Source organism: Galleria mellonella, unplaced genomic scaffold (genome assembly GCF_026898425.1).
Source record: "Galleria mellonella isolate WM207_F2 unplaced genomic scaffold, CSIRO_AGI_GalMel_v1 utg424, whole genome shotgun sequence".
Taxonomy (NCBI): domain Eukaryota; kingdom Metazoa; phylum Arthropoda; class Insecta; order Lepidoptera; family Pyralidae; genus Galleria; species Galleria mellonella.
The window spans coordinates 2,514,084-2,529,227 of NW_026442097.1; the positions used below are offsets into that span (position 1 = coordinate 2,514,084).

A 15,144-nucleotide genomic window follows, 5' to 3' on the forward strand; every position below is an offset into this window, starting at 1 on the left:
AAAATAAGTAATAATCCTGTATTTATTTCATATATATATAATGTAAAATAATGTAAATATACATCTTTTAACTTCTAAAATTGTTACATATTTAATTACCTAACATTAAAAAAATTTATTGTGTACCTACATCAAGTAGATTAATTTTTTTAACTGTCATATTGACAATTCAATATTTGACATTGACAATTTTGAATTGTCAAATCAAATTCATTGTTTTCCTTCTAGAATATAATTTGGTTTTCAATAAATTTTCCTAATTAATCTCTTTTCATCTTGAATTTGTACGGTGATTTTTGGGTGAAAAATGGCTATGTTCCCAGGAACAGTGGCCTTTGATGAATATGGGCGACCATTTATAATTTTAAGAGATCAGGAGAAACAGAAAAGGCTTACCGGTATCGATGCACTAAAGGTAAGATAAATTGTTTATTTATAACTTTATGTTGCTATTATACTCTGTTTAGACATTGTAGTATAATAAACAATACACAAATATTGATACTTAAAAGAATTTTGCGTCTAAAAGTTATTATAACCTTAGGTAAAATTGTCACACAAAATCCGCTTAAATTTATAGAAAAATCAAGTTTCATCAAAGAGACTCTATTTCTCATTAATATTTTAGCATTATAAATCTTAAATAACATCGTTATTGCTCTGTTATCGTCCGTATAAAGTCATAAAATTGCAGTATTATTACCAGGTGTTTGTATGAGTCACATGACACTACGTCCAATTTTAGCAAACTAACACCGAGATATTAAAATTATAACTTTATTTAAATTATATATATTTAGTTTTTTTTATTTTACAAAGAATTGCATACCAAATTTAAAATATTTTTTGCTTTATACATATACATAAGAAATTTGTTATACATACTATGTATATATATTATATACTATATAATACTATAGTAAACATTCAAAAAGAACAAACAATAAATAGTATGTTTTCAAAATTAGTTATTTAAAAATATGATAGACAAAATATAAAATGGAATTATTTTGCTATAAATTAATTAATTAACTAAAACTACACTCAAAATATTTATATATAAGTAAAAAATATAAAATAAAAAAAAAGAAAAAGAAAATCCTATTATAACAGTATATAAGTATGTGTATGGTGCTATCAGTGTCCAAGACAAAGTGATAAGAATCAATCTAAGATTGCCCAATGATTCTCAGTGTTGCAGTTTGATAAAACTTGAACAATGCCTTGTATTTATTTATTTATTTATTTATAGGATTACCAACATAAGATACAGCTAAACATTTTAGTACAATACCCTGGTAGATTAGATCTAACTGTTCTTACATTTATAGGCAACCACAGCATGCCTTGTGTTTGACAAACATTAAAATGGAATTAAATTATTAAATGTCATACAAATAATACAAATAAATACAAGTAAATACAAGTAAAAATATTAACAATATGGATAATAACATAATATAAATAATGGAAATTGTATTTAAATTATTTTAAATTATAAATAAATATAATATAATGCAATGGCGAGGTACATTAACATTTTAATTTAGCCATAAACACAGAGTGACAGAGTATTGATTTATTATAATGGAGACACCTAAATATATTACATTATACCAATATATATTATTATATTATTATTATTGCCTGTACATTTATTTTGATTTTTTATTTTTATTATCTGTTGAGTAAATTAATAATTTTATTTAAGTAAATTTTAGACAATGATATATTTTCAACCAAAATAAAAAAAAAGGAGATTCTGAATTTAATTATATTTTATACATCTGTGGGTAAAGGTGTCCCTGACGGACTGACAGACTGACTTTCAGACGATCCATATGAGGCTGGCATATTCACTCTGGTGTACCAAAGCCTCAACAAAAATTTGATTAAAAAACAAAAATTCCTTACCTCATTTGTCTGTCTGTTACAAAACGAATTTGGAAAATTCTTGAAATGAAAACTTATAGATTGATCTCATAGAAATTTTATCAAAATTCTTTAAGTAGTTTAGTTTTATATCAAAATGACTGGTTTTTACCACAATTGAAGTAATTTTTTTGTTTTCTGGAACAATTTTAATTATTTGCACTATTATTTTGGTAATAAGGGATGCCATGTTTTTTAATATATTAATACCACATGTAGAAAAAGAAGTCATGAATGATTTTATCATTACATAAAGTAACTTTTTAAGCATGGTCATGTGATCCTGACATAGCATAGGCTACCCCTTACTTTCCCATGGATGTTGTTAGAGGCGACTAAGGGAACTTAATGGTAGAGAGATGGGTAGTAACATTCCACTTAAAACATTTTTAAAAGCCTAATTGTGGTTGCTGGACCACCTGCCAAGGGTGGCAACTAATGGAATAACTACCCTATAGGTAAGGCTTATGTTCAGCAGTGGACAGTCAATATCATCATCATCATCATCATATCAACCTTTACTGTCTACTGCTGAACATAAGCTTCCACATTGAGGGGTTTTGTCAGTAGTTGCCACACTTGGCAGGCGGATTGGCAACCGCAGTCAGGCTACAAAGATGTTTGAAGAGGGATGCTGCTACCTATGCCTCGCCCTCCCTTAGTTGTCTCTTACGACACCCATGGGAAAGGAAGGAGTGGCCTATTCTATGCGGGGACCACACAGCTTTAAATATTATGTTTACCATTATATAACTCACAATAACATACTACCAACTTCTCAGTCTCACATCCAAGCCGCGCGCCAAATATCCGGCATCCTCCGTACGTCCCTCGGTCCCCGAGGCCTCGACAAGATGATGGTGTCCTCCGACGGCGAGGTGACGGTCACCAACGATGGAGCCACCATCCTGAAGCTGATGGACGTGGAGCACCAGATTGGAAAGCTCATGGTGCAGCTGGCCCAGAGTCAAGACGATGAGATCGGCGATGGGACAACTGGTGTTGTTGTTTTAGCTGGTGAGTAAAATGCTGTACAGTAAAAAAAAATAACTTCCATATTACTTAGAGATCTAGATCCAGGAAGTCACAACTCTATATTTCACGTCACCAACAAATGCTATTAATTTTAAATCTTACTAATGTAAAATTGTAACTGGATGATGTCTGTACAGAGATCATAATTTTTAATTTCATTTCATAATTTTTAAGTTTATTTCATAATTTTTAAGTTCATTTCATAATTTTTAAGTTCATTTCATAATTTTTAATTTCATTTCATAATTTTTAAGTTCATTTCATAATTTTTAAGTTCATTTCATAATTTTTAAGTTCATTTCATAATTTTTAAGTTCGTGAGGTCGTCACAGTAACACAAAATGGTCACAACTCAGTTTATTACTTTGCCCTCAAAAGAGCAAAACACTGATATTCTGTTTTGATTAAAAGCCGCAGTTTTATTAATATATATATATTTTTTTTTAATATGCTAATCCATTTTATTTTTTTACTAGCCGTTTCCCGCTGCGTTACCCGCTTCTATGTAGTTTCCATTAATCATTCTCGTTAGAACACTTAATGAAACCAGTCTTATATTGTATTATATACTTAAATGATAATTACGTACCTAATACCCTTATAAATGTTCAGCCATTTCAACTGATCGGTTGTTTTATAGCATTTTATATGTGACTCTTTAGATTGATATAACTTTTTTATTTATGAACCGATTGAAATAAAACAATAAATGCTAATTGGAGCAAACCGTAGCGCATTAGTGAAAACCGCTTTCAAAACGGTTAAACCGTTTCAGAGATTAGCGTACACAAACGTACAGACGTAACATTTTTAAAATCATTGTTTTGGGTTCTATTGCGCTCATGAAGGCCCCTTATAATAGTTTTTCTTATATGTCTTCCATGTACAGACAGCGATCGGTTACGATTTTATTATATGTATTGTTATTTAGGAGAATTATAGAAAATGTTACACAATTTTCAACTTAGAATGGCAAACAAACTGACGGCCCACCTGATGGAAAGTGGTAACCGTCGCCTATAGACATGAGCGGTACCGTGGACATAACAGAGTATACTGTTTCGCCCATGATACCCCCTATGCGTTGCCATTCCTGAGGACTCAGGTGTTATTCCTCTGTACCCAGTAAATTCACGCCATATCCCACCCTTCAAACCGAAACACAGCCATGCAAACACGACTGCTTCACGGTTGAAACACGAATGAGACAGAGGCACCCGAGCAAACGACTTTTGTACAAAGTCGTTTGCTTGGGTTACTTTACTTCTTTGAATTTGAATATTAATTCAAATAACTGAACATCAGTGATGCCTTAAGTTACTCACATATTGTTTTGATGTGCAGTACGCACTGTGATATTTACCTTGGCTGTGTCTGAGATGTTCAGTTGCTTCGATTTAATAAAAAAAGAAAAAAAAAAACTTGATCTTGAAGAGGTCAAAGGACAAGCTGGAAATGTAGTAAATTATTATTTGTAATTAGTTAAAAAAAAAAAAAGAAGATGTTGAGATGGATGTGCGGAGTGACAAGAATGGACAAAATCAAGAATGATTATGTCAGAGGAAGTATGAAAGTAGCGCCAGTGATAGAAAAGTTAAGAAGTAACCGTTTATCTTGGTATGGGCACGTGATGCGCAGGAATGAGGAGTGTATTTAAAAAAAAGTGTTAAGAATGAATGTAGATGGGTATAAGAGGAGAGGAAGACCTAAAAAGACATGGATGGATTGTGTGAGGGACGATATGGCCAGAATGGGAGTGAATGCGGAAATGACTGGGAATAGAAAAGAATGGAAAAGGGAAACATATTACGCCGACCCCAAATAATAATTGGGATAAGGGTAGGAAGATGATGAGTTAGTTAAAAAAAACAACGATTGGGATGATTTCTGTGGATGTAACCCCCCCGTATTTCAGTCACCTCGTGAGCTATTTTATTATTAATATTATTGTTATTATTGATAAAGAACTCCATCTATCGGCAAAAATTTGTTACTTTTCGAACGTACCACTTAGGCGCACTCCTGGAGCAAGCCGCCAATCTGCTGGACAAGGGTATCCACCCGATCCGCATCGCCGACGGCTTCGAGATGGCAGCGGCGACCGCGCTCCAGCACTTGGACAGCATCAGCGAAGCGTTCCCAGTGAACAGGAACACCAGGGAGAACCTGATCAAAGTGGCGATGACCACGCTCGGCAGCAAGGTGGTGGTGAAGTGTCACCGATTGATGGCGGAAATTGCTGTTGATGTGAGTATCATTTATGTATTTAAGACTAGTTTTTATGGGTTTTACTTCGTTTTTTTTTTTTTGCAAGGTAGTCGTATTTTTCTGGAGCATGTACATACGTACATATCTGTCACGCCTGTCTCCCATTAGGGTAGGCAGAAACAATGGAACGCCAAATGCTTCGATTCAAACAAACCTCTTTCGCTTCTTCCACATTCATCAATCATTTTCATCCGGTTACGGGTACTTTTAATTTGGCCCTTCTTCAGCACGTCGCCTATTTGGTCGACATACGTCCGTCTAGGGCGGCCCCTACCGACATCTCCATTCATTCTTGCTCGATAAATCTCTTTGGTAATTCTTCTTTCATCCATCCTCTCCAAATGACCAAACCAACGCAACATTCCTTTTTAGATTTACGGAGCATGTGTTATATTCAAATAATAATTTATTTTATTGGTTTATTCAGGCGGTCCTGTCGGTAGCCGACTTGGAGAAACGTGACGTGAACTTCGAACTGATCAAGGTGGAGGGCAAGGTCGGCGGCCGGATGGAGGACTCGATGCTGGTCCGCGGAGTGGTCATCGATAAGACCATGAGCCACCCGCAGATGCCCAAAGTCCTTAAGGTATGAATAACAATAGTCTATTCCAACATTATTAGCGGTTCTTTTGTAACAGTAAAATGTGATTCAGACTCAGTTTAGTTTTTTTTTTATGTTTCTTACTAAGTCTAGTCTTATTATTTTTCTGTTACGTCTTGACCAGGCACAACTTTAATGATATACATATACGACAATGGAATTTTGGCAAACACCTTGAACATATGTATTATGTAATAAGGTTTCGAGGTGTCATTTTTCACAACATATCCTTTAAACTAATATTTTAAATTGATAATTTCCTCAAACTACAGTTTTATGGATCATATTACCATTTGACCATATTATTGTACCTTGACCATGTTGACACAATTTTAGTGATTCCTCTCCATCCTAAGGTTGCCTGCAAGAGATCGCTATTTAGCGACAAGGCCGCCCATTGTTGCCTCTTTATCTTGCTTTTATATAATTAATTAATTCATTTTGTGTACATTGTTATTATTGTGAATATTTATAATCTGTATCATTCTTTGAAGGGAACAATAAAAGGGTTTTCATTCATTCATTTTGTTATAAACTGTAATAGATAGGTATTTCTGAGATCGTAGATAGATAGATAGATAGGTAATTTATTTGCATCACTTACAGCACACAAACAGCAAAAGACACCAAAGCAAAGTGAAAAAAGATAAAAAAAGATACATGTACAAAAGATTAAAAAAAAAAAACCAAAAACAAAATCAGAATGCATAATAAAATTTTTTTCTCTTAATGCGTATGCCACAGTAATACAAAATGGCCACAACTCAGCTTTTTGCTTTGCCCTAAAAAGAGAAAAACACTGATATTCTGTTGTGGCCAAAGATGCTATTACTCGGTCCATGTTAGTGATGTGACTCATCTTGGTAAATTTGTTCTAGTTTCCATGACTACTGTCCTTGTTGATTTTAAGACATAGAAAAAAAATAAAGTTGTTTTAATTTTATCTCTTTTTAATTATTAAGTTAAACGTTGTAGAGTGCATGTATGTTCTTATTATTCATTGCGTCTACCTTTGCGAAGTTTTAAACTTCGTAAACCGATTTGGAAAATTATTTTTTTATATGAAATGATATACTTACAAAATGGTACCATAGAAATATTATCAAAATTCGTACAGCTTTGAAATCGAAATAAATGATTTTACAATTATTTAAGTTGTTTTTTTTTTGTGGAACACAACCTTAATTTTTTTTTTCTCAGGACGCAAAATTGGCCATTCTGACGTGTGCGTTCGAGCCACCCAAGCCGAAGACCAAGCATAAGCTGCAGGTGGGCTCCGCGGACGAGTACCGCGAGCTGCGGCAGTACGAGCAGGACAAGTTCCTGGAGATGGTGCGCAGGGTCAAGGTAACAGTGCTGTTCCATACAAATTCAATTTTTTTTTTTTCATAATTTTCCATTTATATTTTTACTAATTGGATGTTCTCCACAATTTTGTCCGTGTGCATCAGATGACTTTATATGATGACTTTATATCATCAGTATATAAAGTCATCATTATTGTATCAACCAATTAACTGTCTACTGCTAAATACAGAGAAAAATTTGAGCATTTTTTATATTAAAGAACACGTCACAGAAATCTTCAACTGTTTAAAAACAGCGTTCTCAATAATCTTAACACTAGATACAAATACAAACTTGCTGTTCCGAAGTATCGTTTAGAAAAAGTTAATAGGTCTTTAATGGGAATGGGCATTAAATGTTATAATAAGATACCTAAGGATATTTGAATTTGCCTTATAATAAGTTAAAAACTGTTATTAAAAAAGATTTGTTGAACAAAGCCTACCTACCTATACACTAAACAATTACTTGAATCATAATTGTACCATGTAATTTTAGACATAATATATTTAAATAAATACACATAATGTTAACAGAGATTTAAAAGAGTAACTGTTTAGTTTCTAAGAGCTCTTCTCAATAGATAACATACTTTCCAAACCCGGCATTCATAAAAAAAATGGCAATTTAAAGCTTTGAAAATTTGAAAAAGTACTATTGATATTAGTTTTACATACCATTTTTTTTTTAATAAATGATAATGGAATGGTAACCCCACCCGCGCTATCGGTATACACCGGCGGGGCACCAATGAGGGACGATAGGTAATGATGAAGTAGGTCAGTTAGCCCGTCGTGACGAATTCAACAAGAATTGTTCACGATGGTTTCCAGGGGGAACCACGTGGAGGTCGACCTAATAGGGCATATTGCTAGCAATGGGGCTGTCAAACACCATTGCTAACAATCCCTTTCCCCCCACATACCATTATTGGTATTTCTTTTAAATTTCACTCGTGTCACCAGGACGCCGGAGCGACACTAGCAATCTGTCAATGGGGCTTCGACGACGAGGCGAACCACCTCCTCCTGGCCGAGAATCTGCCGGCCGTCCGCTGGGTGGGAGGGCCCGAGATGGAGCTGATCGCCATCGCGACCGGTGGTAGGATTGTGCCCAGGTTCGAGGAGCTCACTCCGGACAAGCTGGGCTCTTGTGGACTAGTTAGGGAGCTGAGTGAGTATTACAGTTTATTTTTTATTTTTTTTATATCACTGACGTGGCAAACAAGCATACGGCCCACCTGATGGTAAGCGGTTACCGTAGCCTATGAACGCCTGCAATACCAGAGACATTACGCGCGCGTTGCCGACCCTGAAGAAACCTCTTTACCTAGTTAGTTAGTTTAGATAAGAGATGGCAATTAACGCAGTAAACTATTATTTTTACCTGTTTTTTTATTTTTGTTTTAATGGATGAAAATGAAATGGTAACCCTATCTGTGCTATAGAATTTTTTTATGGATGACAATAGAATGGTAACCCCATCTGCGCTATCGATATACGCTGGCAGGGCAATGAGCGAAGAATGGAGCTAGTTTTTTTTTTTAATGGGTGATAATGGTATGGTAACCTCATCTACGCTATCGGTGTACACTGGCGGGCACCAGATTTATTTATCGTTGAATTCGTCACGATGAGCCAACGAATCTGCTCCATCTGAGGGGAAAGGGATTGTTAGTAATGGGGTCAAATAGCCCCATCAGTCTATTGTATAATAGTCATCCCTTACTGGTGCCCTGCCAGTGTATACTGATAGCGCAGACGGGGTTACCATTCCATTATCATCCATTAAAAAAAACCAACACAATAATTAAGATTGTCTTTGATTTTGATTTCCTTATAGTGTGATAATAAAAATTCTAGTTTGTAAAACACGCTTGTTTCCCGCGCAGCGTTCGGCACGTCCAAGGAGGAGATGCTGGTGATCGAGGAGTGCTCCAACTCGCGCGCGGTGACGCTGCTGATGCGCGGCGGCAACCGCATGATCGTCGACGAGGCCAAGCGCTCCGTGCACGACGCACTCTGCATCGTACGCAGCCTCGTGCAGGTACGACCACAACTCGGAACACACACACGTGTACGACGGTTTTTACCCATTGGAGCCAATTGGGAATGGCTAACAAACTGAAGGTTGGGGGGAAAGGGATTGTTAATAATGGAGACTAAAAATCCCATTGCTAGCAATGGGATTTTTATATATCCATATATACTCAACCAGATCGACCTCCTCGTGGTTCCCCCTGGAAACTATCATGGTTAATTCCTGATGAATTCATCATGATGGGCTAACTGGCCTGTTTTCATTCTCATCTATCACCCTTCACTGGTGCTCCGCCAGCATATCCCGTTAGCGCAGGCGGGGTTACCATACCATTTTCACCCATCAAAAAAAAACTGGAGGCTCATTTTTAATTCCCTCTACCTCAAAGGTTGCTGTAAGGTCCTGGCTTAGAATCTTCCTTGAGGCGACTAAAGGAATGGTTGAGGTATGGGCAGCGGGGATGCTGCTGGATTTAAAATATCACAGAACTCTAACTGCGATTACCAATCTGCTTGCCAAGTGTGACAACTACAGGCGAACATTGTGTGTCTGTCGTTTTTTGCGGCTAAATAAATTACTATGTAAACTCAAATTTGTCCTGTAATTTAAAAATGGAACGACCTTTTTTACTTCGAAACATGGCTACCAAGAAGGTAACTAATACAAGGTTTTACTTAAATTTCAAACTGGCTTGCAAATAGAAAGCTGTTTATTGAAAAAAAAAAAAAAAATGGCGCGTGAAAAATTTTTGTTAAGTATAAATATTATTTCTTGTCATATAGTTTTTTACTGTTTAGGAATCAGATTTATTATTGTTCGTATAGGGGAAAGTACATAGATTCGTATTCGTCATTGAAGTTAGTTTTCTGGCGCGTGAAAAATAAAATTGTTCGTTATTCGTCATTGAAGTTAAAAAGTAAAATTGTGTTTTTGATTTCCGCGCATTGTTTGAAAAAATACTATACAAAAGCCTTAGCCACAACTAGGCATTGATAGACTCACGTATGTGTGCCTCGGCTACACCTCTGCCCACATTTGCACGTTCGTCCATCAATGCCTTAGTTGCTGGCCGCTGCAGTAATGTACTATACTATTATAATCTTTTGGAGGAAACAATAAAGAGTATTCACATATCTATCTAATACTAAACCTATTTATTAAATTCATTTCAATGAGTAACATGACTTTATTTGCAAAACATGTGAAGCCACAGTTAGTCCCTAGTCTATAAAATAAATATTTCCCATCAGGATTCCCGCGTGGTGTACGGCGGCGGCGCGGCGGAGATCTCGTGCTCGCTGGCGGTGGCGAGCGCGGCCGACAAGCTGTCGTCGCTCGAGCAGTACTCCTACAGGGGCTTCGCTGACGCCCTCGAATCCGTGCCGCTGGCGTTGGCTGAGAACAGGTGATTCCATTCATTTCTAATAAAATTACACTGTGTTGAATTATTTTTTGAAGTTATCATAAAATAATTTTACAATAAAACAAATAAAATGAGTATTAGGGACTACTCACACTTTATTCAGTTCCATTCGCATTTTGCTAAACGATTTTGGTCACACTTCTCTCAGCTCTGCTCCTATCGGCCGCGTACGGCGTCGTAAGAATGAGAAAAGCCGTCATAGCGTGCTATCTCCGCTGAAACGCTTGTCTACTGCGTACGGCGTTGAATATGATGCATTTCGTAAAAGTAAAATAATTATATTTACTATAAAATACATCTGCACTCTTTAATCCTTGCGTACATAATGATTACGCAATAATAAATAAAATCAATGCAGAAACAATACAGGTCGCAACTTGTCGACAAGGAGTCGCGAAACATCTGTGTAAAGAGCTGTTTCGCCGCGTTCGACGGTGAATGCGGCGGAACAGCGCTGAACGCTCTCTATAGCATTCGCATGATAAACACACATTTATCCTCATTTTATACTGAGTTACCGCGAAAGCAGAATAGACGCGGAGAGTCGAATGGATGCGTACACGTCTCCATACAAAATCGTTGTTTACTATGGACAAAAGCTGAATAGAGCTGAATTTTTTTTTATACCACTAAGGTGGCAAACAAGCATACGGCCCACCTGATGGTAAGCAGTTACCGTAGCCTATGAACGCCTGCAATACCAGAGGTATTACCGACCCTGAAAGAAACCTCTACCCCACTTTTGAAGATGTATGCAGGGTCTGGGTCTGGGTGTCTGAGTGTCTAGTGTCTGAGGGTCTAGCGTCTGAGTGTCTAGTGTCCGAGTGTCTAGTGTCTGGGTGTCTCAGTGTAGTCCTATTATTTAATACCCATATTGTGGTGGTTGTGGAAAAATTTGTACCTAGTCCGCCATATTGGACCGGCGTCCATCTTGAATTTTAAATTTTGACATAATCATCGTGTTTTACTAGTGTAGCCCTTTCATTTGATATCCATATTGCGGGAGTTAAGGAAAAATATGTAATCCGCCATTTTGTATCGGCGGCCATCTTAGATTTATAATGTTATTGATTTTATTATATTGTATTGTCATCTAAATTAAATGTGTGTACCAAATTTCAGATCAATCTGACAACATGCTGTAGTCTCTTGAGAAAACCTCGGCAGGGAGCTTATTCCATAACCTGAGTGTTCGTGGGAGAAAACATCTCTCTTTTTAACACTTTACAAACACAACGATACAATTGTATAAGTACAGTAAGGCGGTCTTATTGCTGAGAGCAATCTTTATGTTATGGCTGTATTTATTATAGATAGATAGATAATTTATTTCCATTACTTACAGCACACAAACAACAATAGACATAAATGCACAGAAAAAAAAAGATAAAAAAATACATGTACAAAAAATAAAAAAACAAAATGCTTTAAATAAGCAAAAATTTTTTCCCTTCATGCGTGTGTTTTAGGTATTATATATGTCACTATTGAAGTAAAATAAAATAAAAATGTATTTCATTATGAAAAAATTTTAACTTCGCAGTGGTCTGTCGCCGATCGATACTTTGTCGGAGGTGAAGGCGCGCCAAGTGGCCGAGAACAACCCATACCTGGGAATCGACTGTATGGGCAAAGGTAATCCTGCTAATATTATAAATGCTAGAGCTTGTTACTCGAAGAACTAACAACTGATGGGGAAGATAGGTTTTTTTTTTATACCACTGAGGTGGCAAACAAGCATACGGCCCACCTGATGGTAAGTGGTTACCGTAGCCTATGAACGCCTGCAATACCAGAGGTATTACGCGTGCGTTGCCGACCTTGAAGAAACCTCTTTACCGGCCCTTTGATAGAACCCCATGCTATAGTCTCTTGGGAAAATCTCGGCAGGGAGCTCATTCCACAACCTGAGTGTTCGTGCGAGGAAACATCTCTGAAACCGCGCAGTACACGACCATTGATGCTGTAGGACATGAGGATGAACTCCCTGTCGATGGCGAGCCGTACGATGGTAGAAAGTGGCTGTGGGCATCATATTGAACAATTCCTCTGAGCACAATCCGTTATACAGGCGGTAGAACACGCAGAGTGAGGCAAAATCTCTCCTAAGGCTTAAAGGTTTCATACTGCTTGTGAGCCTGTGAGTTCTTGAGTGGCAACACCATACGGACAAATGCAATGTAGGACGATGTGGGGCGTCGTCTGATGATGGCGACTGGCGACGTCTAGATGGAACGACAGCCTCGAATGCATTGCAGGAAGCGAGTGAATGCAGTAGCTCAGACCCGTTCCTTAGAACAGTCTATGTAGGGGAGGGGCTTACGTTGAGCCGTGGATAGATAATGGCCCAGGTGATGATGATGATGATGAAAGTTTGTAACTCAAAAGAATCGACGACTGATGGGGAAGAAAGCTTCTTACGTGCCGACACCATACAGGCAAGTGAAGTGTTGGACGACCCCTCTATTACTATTATTACTAACAATCTCTTCTCCCCTCATGTATGTCTTCCACAAATCTCTGTCAGCCTTTTTTTTTATTTTTATTCATTTTTTATGCACCTCAAAATGGCAAACAAGCTGACGGCCCACCTGATGGAAAGTGGTAACCGTCGCCTATAGACATGAGCAGTACCGTGGACATAACAGAGCATACTGTTTCGCCCATGATACCCCCCATGCGTTGTTATTTCCGAGAACTCAGGTGTTATTTCTCTGTACCCTGTAAATTCACTGCCATATCCCAATTATAGAGCTCATGAAATCTATGATTGTTAATATATAATATAAACAATTTAATTTCAGGTTCCAACGACATGAAGTCTATGAACGTGATAGAGTCGCTGCACTCGAAGAAGCAACAGATCGCGCTAGCGACGCAACTTGTCAAGATGATACTCAAAATTGACGATGTACGCTCGCCCGCTGACTCCATCGAATAAAACCACATCAAAACATGTAGTTAGATATGTAATTATTTCTATAGACGTATCCTTAACACATTTATTTTATGAAATGGAGAGGTTATATCATAATTGATTTTAAACTATTGCTAATACCTACCTACCTACCTATTTAGTACCTCGATGTACTAAATACTGAGTCCTCAACAAAAAATTATTGGTATTGATGTAATTTTTCTATTTTATACCGTAAATGTGGAATTAATATGAATGGATAAACGTCATGTTCTTTTAAGAAAAGGGGAAGTAAAATAGTCTGAAAAGAAAAGCGCTTTAAAACGGCTGGACCGATTGGTATATATATTTTAATGTTTGTAACAAAAAGTCAATAATTCGAAATAATATTGATTCCGAAATAAATGTTATTATGTAAATTCGCAATAGTAACATTTTTTTTTATCAGAGAAATAACTACTTACTGAATGTCTAATAGCCGACGGTTACCACTTTCCATCAGGTAATCTGTCAGCTTGCTTACCTTTAAAATTGGCTACAATATAGAAAATGTTCTTTTTCCAACTATTTTACTTTCCTATCCATGCAAAATAATATTTTAACTAAGAGACTGCAGTGTCTATGTTAAGTTACTTCAATTTAAGATATGAACAATGTGTCCTAATGTATTCTCAGAATCCGCCATCTTGTTAATGCGAGCAACAACAAAATGGCGTCGAATATTGTAAACGAAACTTCGTTGCATTTGTTTAATTAATATTGTAATAGGAATTTCATTTCTGCAAAACATGCAACATGTTGAGTTCATTTTGAACAATAGTCAGTTTAAATTGACTTTAATAATTGTATTTGGTATATCCAATCTGTTTTATCAATTTTAACAGTGTATCAGAGAGGAATTTAGCTAGAATGACCGTTTACCACCGGACTGACTATATGCTTATTTGCTACCTTCGTGGTGTAAAAAAGAGATAGTTTAAAATTAAAATTTGTTAAAACAGATAGGGATTACCGGAAGTATTAATTTTTTGTCTCAAGTCTTGAACAATGTGATGTCGCCGTATATGAACTGGACGGGACGGGACGGGAAATGTTGTGTACGTGATGTATGCCTTATTGCACTAATAAATTAAAAAGCTATTTTATCGACTCGTTTTATTTTACGCTTAACCATTTAAGGTGTATGGTACATCATCTACTTACCCTCATATGTGGTAAAACCAATTATTTAGAACAACTGATGGATTTATGAGATAAAAAAGGGCGAGGGATCAGCAGTAGCGTCCCTCTTAAAACATCTCTAAAAGACTAACTGCGGTTGCCAAGCGTTGCAACTACTGGCAAGAGTCCCCTTATGGTGAAGGCTTATGTCCAACAGGAGACAGTTAATGGCCGAAATAATAAAAACAAAATGCCAGAGGGAGACTACAAAGTTTCTCTCTTTGTACAAACAAAAGTCGATTACTTGGGTATCTCTGTCCAATTCGTGTTTCTACTGTGAAGCAGTTGTGTTTGCAGGGCTGTGTTTCGGTTTGAAGGGTGGGATATGGCGTGAATTTACAAGGTACAGTGGAATAACAT

General features: G+C 36.7%; 1 protein-coding gene across 1 annotated transcript; it reads left to right on the top strand.

Moving 5' to 3' along the window:
- The first annotated feature begins 190 nt into the window (after positions 1–190).
- LOC113515898 (T-complex protein 1 subunit epsilon) lies at positions 191–14,708 on the top strand. The gene is made up of 10 exons (XM_026900194.3): positions 191–415; positions 2,715–2,949; positions 4,982–5,214; positions 5,663–5,821; positions 7,037–7,183; positions 8,149–8,356; positions 9,075–9,229; positions 10,474–10,628; positions 12,190–12,281; positions 13,451–14,708. The coding sequence occupies exons 1-10, from the start codon at positions 308–310 to the stop codon at positions 13,585–13,587; spliced, it is 1,629 nt and encodes a 542-aa protein (XP_026755995.2). The 5' UTR covers positions 191–307; the 3' UTR covers positions 13,588–14,708.
- The last annotated feature ends 436 nt before the right edge of the window (positions 14,709–15,144 follow it).

Bases quoted from the DNA above. Each gene is read 5' to 3' on its own strand.
- LOC113515898 (XM_026900194.3), top strand. From the start codon at position 308: ATGGCTATGTTCCCAGGAACAGTGGCCTTTGATGAATATGGGCGACCA. The intron at 5,822-7,036 runs GTATGAATAACA...TTTTTTTCTCAG, and splicing joins AGATGCCCAAAGTCCTTAAG to GACGCAAAATTGGCCATTCT. The intron at 8,357-9,074 runs GTGAGTATTACA...TTTCCCGCGCAG, and splicing joins TGGACTAGTTAGGGAGCTGA to CGTTCGGCACGTCCAAGGAG.